This window comes from Vigna radiata, chromosome 11 (assembly GCF_000741045.1).
Source record: "Vigna radiata var. radiata cultivar VC1973A chromosome 11, Vradiata_ver6, whole genome shotgun sequence".
Lineage (NCBI taxonomy): Eukaryota > Viridiplantae > Streptophyta > Magnoliopsida > Fabales > Fabaceae > Vigna > Vigna radiata.
This window is the reverse complement of record NC_028361.1, coordinates 15,540,360-15,549,096: the sequence shown is the minus strand read 5'-3', so window position 1 is coordinate 15,549,096 and position 8,737 is coordinate 15,540,360. Positions and strand designations below refer to the sequence as shown.

Below are 8,737 nucleotides of genomic sequence, written 5' to 3'. Positions count from 1 at the left end.
TGACACTGAAAAATAGAAAAACAGATAAAAAGAGGAAAAATTGAACGACGAAAAACAACTGACTGGAAAAACTGGGTAATATTTATATTTATTTATTATGATAAATTAATATTACGTTCCGTTAATATTAATTTTAATTACTCATGATTATAATAAAGTCAAATATAACATGAAATACATCTCTAATAGACTTCTGAATACAAATAATCAATTATGAATGGTAAAAAGAAAAATACTTACTGGAGTTTCATTTGACAACAGATTATGAGTTTGATTTGAGTTAAACCTAACAGTAATAAGAATAATAATAGGTTATGTGTACTACATAATTGAATGGGTTTCATCTGTGCGCACGGATTCACACATCCAAACCATCATCAGCTATTTTCTATTTCTTCACACCAACAAATCCAACGACTATGTATCATTTAACATGGGAAAACGTTATGGATGTTGTAGGAGAAAAAAAAAAAGAAAAACCCAGCACGGACAGTAGTTGAAACATGCCAAACAAAGCACTGCATTTGCAATTTGTGCCCTGAAGTAGAACCTACTGTATGATAAAAATGCAATGGAAACATCTAACTGCCTAAAGAAGAGAAGACCCCAGAACCAAAACCAGAACCAGAACATTAGACATTCGCATAGTTTCTTCCTGTGAGATTTCGGGCAAAGGTCCACACTAACCACTGAACTACAAAATGGTGGAATCTAGACGACGCTTCAAGTGTCAACAAAATTGTTCAAAACATGTTTCATGGCAGGCGAATAAAAATTGGTTTACCACTAAATAGTGACAGTAATAAGCACTATAAACAACCCATAATTAATCATGAATGCACCCCCACGTCACCTGCCACATGATTAACTTGACCCCCCGCACCATGGTTGCTGTAATAGCCACCACCTCTGCCTCCTCTTCCTCTGTTGTTATAGTAGTTCCTTGGATAATAATTTCCAGGCTGGTCGTAGTATGAATTGCGCCCGTTTTGGTAGCCTCCTCTGCCACCACCACTTCGACCTCCACGCCCATTTGAATAACCCCTGCGTCCACCTCCACCACGACCGCCTCTATGGTTCTGATAACCCCTCCTGGGATATGACTGCTGCTCCTTTGCCTCCAAATCTCGTTCATTCTGCTCTGCATCCGCTTGTGGGTTGGTCTGTTCATGTTGAATTGACACCACTTCATTTGCATTTTCTGCTTCTACCTCATCCTGTAGTGAGAAAAAATCTTCAGCGTTACATCTACTTCAAAGCCAGTAAAATATCCAGCCAAATTATACAAACCTTCTGAAGCTCTCCTTCAGGATCAGTGTGATCATCTTCAGATCCATGTACTTGAAAATTTGTGGCTTCATCCTACAAAAAGCATATGGAACTTGTAAGCCAAAAGTGTTTTTTAGCTTCAATCACGAAGACCATAAAATAAATCCAATGCTCTTTATTAGTAAAGGCAACAAGCAGTGAGAACTTGCAAAAAGACAGTTAGATAGAACTCACATCAGTACTATAGCTACCATATTAAAGAGAATATATAATAAAATACTACTTTAAAAACTCTGGGATAAAGGGTTGTCATATTTTAAAGAAGAATGTGAGGTCATTAGAGTTGAAGCAACGTATAAAAACAGATAGAAACTTCATAAGGAAATGGAGTTATGCAATTATAATACTAAACCAGACAATCAGATTTGTATCATCGAAAAAAATGTTGCAAAAAAAGAAGATAAAAACAGAAGATGAGTTATGCAATTATAATACTAAAAATAGAAACTATTTACTCAACTGGAGTAACTGAAATTATTGCGGCCGAAAATCCAAACCTTCATAAAAATTGCACTGCTAATAAAAGATGTATTGTTAAAAGATTAAATGAAAATCCCAACAGGTAAAAGCAAACATTGGAATTGAACAAGGTGCGGAAGCACAACTAAAAATTCTTTCTAAGATGAAAAGATGCCATAACTTCGGAATTTATCAAACTAAGGTGTGAATACTGTCATTCTTCCTAAGAATTCTTGCGCCAGAGACCATAATTTTGGAATTGAATTGAACCCCAAAGAATGGCATGGCCTATTTGCTGAAGAACACCTTTAAAGGAAAAAACCCAGAGGAAACTAATTGGTTTAGTAATCAGATTAGTAGTACAACAACATTTTGCACAAAGGTTTCCTAACAAGGAGCTGCTAAATACACGTTAGAGAATACTACTCTTTTAAAAATCAACCCCCTCAGCAACCTAGAATAAAGATAAACTTGATACAAATAACATCCATTTAAACTACTCTGTTCACCATACTAAAAAACAGCCCAAGCAAATTTCTTATTTTTCTACAACATACTAATAAATTTCAAAGAACGGAAGAAACTGGAAATTGTAGTTGTCAGGCATCACAGGATGGAACCAAACATTATGGGTGGTCATAAGTAATCACATTGTCGTTGGCCATCATGGGGCCAAACATCATGTAATTGGAGTCGTTTTTTAATGTTTGGGCATTGGTTGGATTAGGATTTAAGGGAATTTAAAGTTTGGATCTGGAGGTAGATCAGGTATTTAGGGTTTTTAAATGTAGAACTGGACTCAGATGAAAATGCCCAAAATTCTGTATTCTTTTTTCTGATCAGATTTCCACCAGTTCCACCGGTGAGAAAGCTACTACCACAATAGGACATGACAACTTTTAAACAAAACCTCCTATAATCAAAGATACAACATTCATGGATATAAATTTAATTACTCAGAAACAAGTATTGAGACAAGGTCTCTTCAAAGAAAGCCTTATCTCTATAATTCAAAAACAAATAAATCCTGCAAAATCACTTTTGTCCACTTCAAAAGGATAGTTCGCAGATTATCAAAGAAAATCACAAACAGAAAATATTTAGACACGCCTGCATGAAATACCATCTGAAAGCAACATGAACGAGACAGGTCAGAGCCTCTTCATGTGCATAATTTATAACAATAATGGTTCTAAATGTTAATAAAATGTTGCTAGGTTTGCAGGCATTCCTCAACTATAGAGATAAGGCTTTCGTTGTGGTTGTTCTGCACTTATTGCAGATTTAATGTGTAGAACAAAAACCAAATTAATCAAATTTATGCATAATAACAATGCACTTCAAGATGTGTGTATTTACACGATACTTTAACTACTACAAGGTGTCTCTTAACATTTCAAGTTCTAATTCGAGACACATATTTATTGCATAAGCCTGCATTGTGATTACTACACATATCTATATAGCATAATTATACATTTCTAAAAATTCATGATTGAAGATAGAAAACAAATTAATCATAGTCTCGACAACCTTTTATAGCTTAAGCAGAGCACAGTATATGATAGGCAGTGGAGAGTATATGAAAGGAGAAAGAAGAATTAATAGCATTAATATCCTAAATGTTTTAACAGTTAGGATGGGCAGGGGGAATTGTATAAATAGTTCTGTTGTGTGGTTAGAGTTTTCAGTTTTTTGACATTGATTGTTTAAACAGGGGTATTAGTCCTGTGAGGGGGATTATGCTCCCAGAACTTGATTGTACAAAGAATTCATTACTGTGAATAACAGAATTCTTTTCATTCTTTGATCTTGACTTGTCGTGAGTGTGAGAGTGTGTTCTTTGCTAGGTTTCATACCCAAAAACCTGACAAATTGGTCCGACCTGCCAAATCAATTCAGAAGAGAAAGAAACAGTTATGGAGGGAAGAATGGATGGAAGATTGATGGTGGTAGAGGGCCAGCTGGAAGCGATGGAAATTGCTGTAAAGGGAATAAAAGCGGAGACAGTGGCGCTGCGACAAGATTCTGTAGCAATGCGCCAAGATTTGCAAGAGATCATGAGGATGTTGGGGGACGAACCTGCAACCAGGACAGCCAACAATCATACGGTAGTCAGGCCTCTGTTAATGAGAACAGAAGGAGACAAGAGAAAGACATGGGAAGAAGAGAGGACGGTCGTCAAGAAGGGCAATCCAATTGGCGGAAAAGGGTGGAGTTTTGGAGGGAAAAAGCCAAGAATAGTTCTTGGGAAGGAAGGGAGGTGTTTCAGGTGTAGATGGCCATTCAGCCCAGGCCACCATTGTCCTGAAAAGAATCTGCGAATGGTGATTTTGGTTGAGGATGAGGAGGAAGAAAGGGGAGAGACTGAGACCGAATTGGACCACATGCAGATGGAGTCATCTGCATTCTCAGCTAGAGGCCTCACGCAGCCTAGGATTATGAAACTGCATGCACAGATTAGGGGGAGAAACAGGTGTTGATCCTAATCGACAGTGGTACTAGCCACAATTTCATAAGCAAGGAATTGGTGAAAGAGTAGGGATTGCCCATGAAAAACACTCCGCCTAGCGAGCTTGGGAGATGGCCAGAAAAAGAGGACAAGAAGGTGCTGTTAAAGGGTGATGATAAGTACTGGAGGAATAGAGATTGCAAAAAGGTTCCACCTGTTCGAGCTGGGAGGAGTTGATGTTATATTAGGAGTGGAGTGGCTTGCAAAACTGGAGGAAGTGACCTTGGAATGGGGAAGCTGACTATGGTGTTCAGTCAAGAGGGAAGGAAAGTGACCATTAAAGGTGGCTTATAGGCTTCAATTGCCACAGCATGTATACACCCAGTGTTCCATGCATCCCAGTTGAAGGTTGTGGGTGACCGGAGTGTGGAGAAAGAGTTGGCAAAAGACCTAAAGACCTACAAGTGGATGGACCATCTTTTTGGCCTATTCGTATTCTGGATAGGAGGCAGGTACAACAAGGGAAGGAAGGGGTGCAACAAGTGTTGATAGAATGGCAAGAGGAAGGTCGAGATGGAGCGATGTGAGAAGATAAATTCACTATCAAGGATCAATATCCAGATTTCAACCTTGAGGACAAGGTGGAATTTCAGGCGGGGGTAATGATAGGTAGTGGAGAGTATATGAAAGGAGAAAGAAGAATTAATAGCATTAATATCCTAACTGTTTTAACAGTTTCGATGGGCAGGGGGACAGGCGTATTAGTCCTGTGAGGGAGATTATGCTCCCAGAACCTGATTATAAAAAGAATTCATTACTGTGAATAACAGAATTCTTTTCATTCTTTGATCTTGACTTCTGAGTGTGTGAGAGTGTGTTCTTTGCTAGGTTTCATACCCAGAAACCTAAAGGTATATATCAAACCCCCACCCGCAATTGAGAAGCTAACGAGTAACTTAGCAAGTTCTACTCTTTCTCCACCACCAGCACATAACTCAACAACTTAAGAATAACTACTACACTACTACATTCCCGAGTTGTAGGGAAAAGGAAGCGCATTGTTCATCTATATGCATTCTTGACTACACTTCAAAACTCATGAATAAAAGAGCAACATCAAATAAGAATTTAAAGGTTTTTCTACGAAACTAATAAAGAAAATGAAATTCTAATAAAAAGTTGCCCTAACCCCATTAATCAGCAAAGAATTACGACAAACAAATCAGAAAGCATCCTTCTAATACCCCTCCCCTCTAACCTGTACAACCATAGACAAAAATACCATTTAACAACAGTTCTATTACTTTCGAAGAGCAATTTGCCCAGCCAACTGAATTAATATTGACAGCTAGGTCATCCTCACTCACAAAGCAGTCCGAAAAATTAAGCACCCAGAAAGTCCAATCCATGAAATTAATTCAACCAACTTCAAAGGCGAGCTACACACATCCAAAAATAACATTAAAAAAAAAAAAAACAACCAATCCAGCAACATTATAATTATACCTTCTCCTGAGACTGATAAACAGGTTGTTCCACTTCAACCGGAACCACAGACCCATGCACGGGCACATGGAAAGAAACGTAATTCCCCCCAGCAGCAGCCGCAGCGACTTCAACGGGAGCCTTCATCTCAGGAGTAGTAGTGAAGTACTCCGAAGACATTATCTTATTCAACTTCTCTCGCAATCCAACATCTACAAAAATTGAAAGCAAAAGGACCATAAATAGTAACAAGTTAAATCCAAAACAAAAAAACAACAAACACATCAGAGCAATACAACAGAACCATACAAGTAGCATCAGCATCAGGGCCGATGGGCTGCTCAGACTTGGCAAGCCACAGCTTTGCGTGTTCTACGCAGCGCTGCAGCGCGTTCTTGTGGGAGAAGCTGGAGTCGGCGGGCCGAGAGACGAGCAGACCACGCAACGCAGAGATCGAATCTAAGTCCTTCTCGCCGAGCAGATCGGTAGCGTCGTCGGTGACGTAGTCGTAGGTCAGGCAGCAGCCGCGCTCGTGCGTCCGGGTGAGCATGGTGGAGGCGAAGTCGCTCTTGACATCGAAGAGCGACCCAAAGTAGAGCAGATTGAGGAGGTCCTCTACGACAACGTCCTCCCCTGAGTGCTGCGGCGGCGGCTGCTCGAACGAGCCAGAGCTTTCTGCTAGGGTTTGGGTTGGGGCTTCAGCGCTTCGCGCGTTCGGCGCCATTTCCTGGAGTTCCTCGGCTACCGCGGAGGCGAGGGGTTGGCGAAGCTTCTCGAACTCGTCGATGAGGGCGAGAATGGAGGGTTTGGTTCGGAGAAACTCTTCCTGCTCCTTGTTCAAGGTTTTTCCCTGGGAGAGGGACTCTTCCATGGCGACGATGCGGTTCATCTTTTTGCGGAAGGCGCGGATGCGCTTGTTGATTAGGCTCATCACAGGGCCATCGGCAACGTCGGGGCTTGCGGTGGTCGCCATTTGCAACCAAGCACCTCCTGTAGTTGGTCTTCTGGTCTTCCGCTCGAACCGAGGTTGCACGGTGCAGCCGCGGAAGGAGGGTTGTTCAACGGCAGAGAGAGAGAAAGAGAAGGTTGGGTTTGCTGTGAGCAATACGGCGCCGTGTGCGAGTGAGTGTGTACTTTGGGTTTGGTAGAGTTTATAAGGAGCGACCTTTGAGTGCGCTATGATTCTGGGGTTTCGATTTTGTGTGTAGAACATTGGGAGCAACCGAGTGGGCCGAACTTGTCGGTTATACGGCCTTGTTGGATTTTTGGATCCAATAAGATGAGGACACACCACATCTTTCTGCCAGCTGTGTAAAATGGATAGGTCCAATCAAACTGAAAATACAGATAAAATGAGAATTCCAATATTATTCTATTTGTTTTACGTTAGCCAAATAATCTGTTTTTTTATTCTCGTTTAAATGATGCAATTCACTTATTTATCAAAATCATTTTTTCTATTAATTAATTTCAGGAAGTTGCAATATTTTATATATTTTGTGTTAGATTATAAATTATAATAAATTGTGTAAAACAATACTAAGTTTAGTTGTAAAGGTCTAAATTATTTTTTTAATAGGTTTAAATATGGTTTTTGAAAATTTATTTTTTAGTAGGTTTAAATATAGTTTTTTTATTTGAGTCAAAATCTTAATTCGATCTTTTTTTTAATCATTTTAGTTAATTTTTGTAAGTGGTAAATAAATAGATCGAAATCATTAATTTTGTATAGATTATTACTAAGGTATTTAATAGATTTTTTTTACATAGAATTTAATTTTTGTTTTTAACAATGTTTTGTCACTTAAATTAAGGATTTAGGTTTTGATGTATTGTTAATATTGATTGAAAGAGTAGGGAAATAGATTTTGAGAAGAAATCAAGTATTTATCGGTGACCGAAGATGGTTAGTCGTTGAGGTGAGTTTGATTTTGTGGGTGGTAGTCGGTTATTTTAGTTCATTTCTTATTTATTGTGGTGATTGGGTGGTGGGTGTTGCATTTTTTGTTTTTTGATGAGAATGTTGTGTTATGTATTGGGGTACGAAGTTTTATTTGTAATGTATTGTCCGTTGTGTCCCTTATTTTGATATCTTAGGTGGACTAGAATACTTGGGACATGTTTAAGTTAAGGAGTTGTGGTACTCTTTCGGAGGTAGGTCAATGCTGCAAGATAGGTTAAAACTTTTGACTAATGACAATGGTGTTATGCATATGCTTAACATAGCCATGTTAAACGATGTAGTGCATTTGTATGTTGTACATAAAACCTTAGAACCTGAAATAATAGAAATCATTTAGTGGGATAAGTTGGAGGTTCATGGTTAGTTTGAGTGTGATGGTGAAGGTAAAAAATAGTTAAAGGAAGGGAGTCAGTTAAAGGTTGATGGTGAACTTGGGTTAGAAATTTTACAAGTAAGTGGTCAGTTGAAAAGTGGTGAATGTGAAAAGTAGTTAGAGGAAGGAGGTAAGTTGGAGGGTGATGCTGAACATAATGGGTTAGAAGATTTACAAGAGTGTAGGCAGTTGAAGGGTGATGGTGAAAGTGAAAAACAAGTGGAGGAGGGTGGGCAGTTTAAGGGTGATAGTGAAGGTGAAAAATAGGTATAGCAGGTGGGCAGTTGAAAGGTTATGGTGAAGGTCAAAAACATATGGAGAAGGGTGGTAAGTTAGATTATGGTGGTGAAGGTAAAAAAAACATGTGAAGGAAGTTGGTCAGTTACAAGATGTAAATGATTTTGAGTTAAAGAAGATAGAAAAAGGTATTGAATAGTTTGTTTTGCATTTATCATGCATGTGTTTAAAAACAAAAAATAAGTAGAAAAAGTAAGTACAAAATGTAACGTACAATAAATAGTAACCTATAATTGTGATAATAAAGACAAATATTATCCTAAATTAATGTTGATGAGTGATTACTATAATTACTATAATATTACACAGTAAATAAAAATTGATATTGTGAATAAATAAAATCAAGAGTCATAAACGATAGGATATTGAACAAATTATT

General features: G+C 38.5%; 1 protein-coding gene across 1 annotated transcript; it reads right to left on the bottom strand.

Moving 5' to 3' along the window:
* Positions 1 to 357: 357 nt before the first annotated feature.
* LOC106777729 lies at positions 358 to 6,895 on the bottom strand. Its single transcript, XM_014665455.2, has 4 exons — positions 6,035 to 6,895; positions 5,747 to 5,937; positions 1,291 to 1,362; positions 358 to 1,217 (listed from the first exon to the last, which is right to left on the bottom strand). The coding sequence occupies exons 1-4, from the start codon at positions 6,696 to 6,698 to the stop codon at positions 831 to 833; spliced, it is 1,314 nt and encodes a 437-aa protein (XP_014520941.1). The 5' UTR covers positions 6,699 to 6,895; the 3' UTR covers positions 358 to 830.
* Positions 6,896 to 8,737: the final 1,842 nt, after the last annotated feature.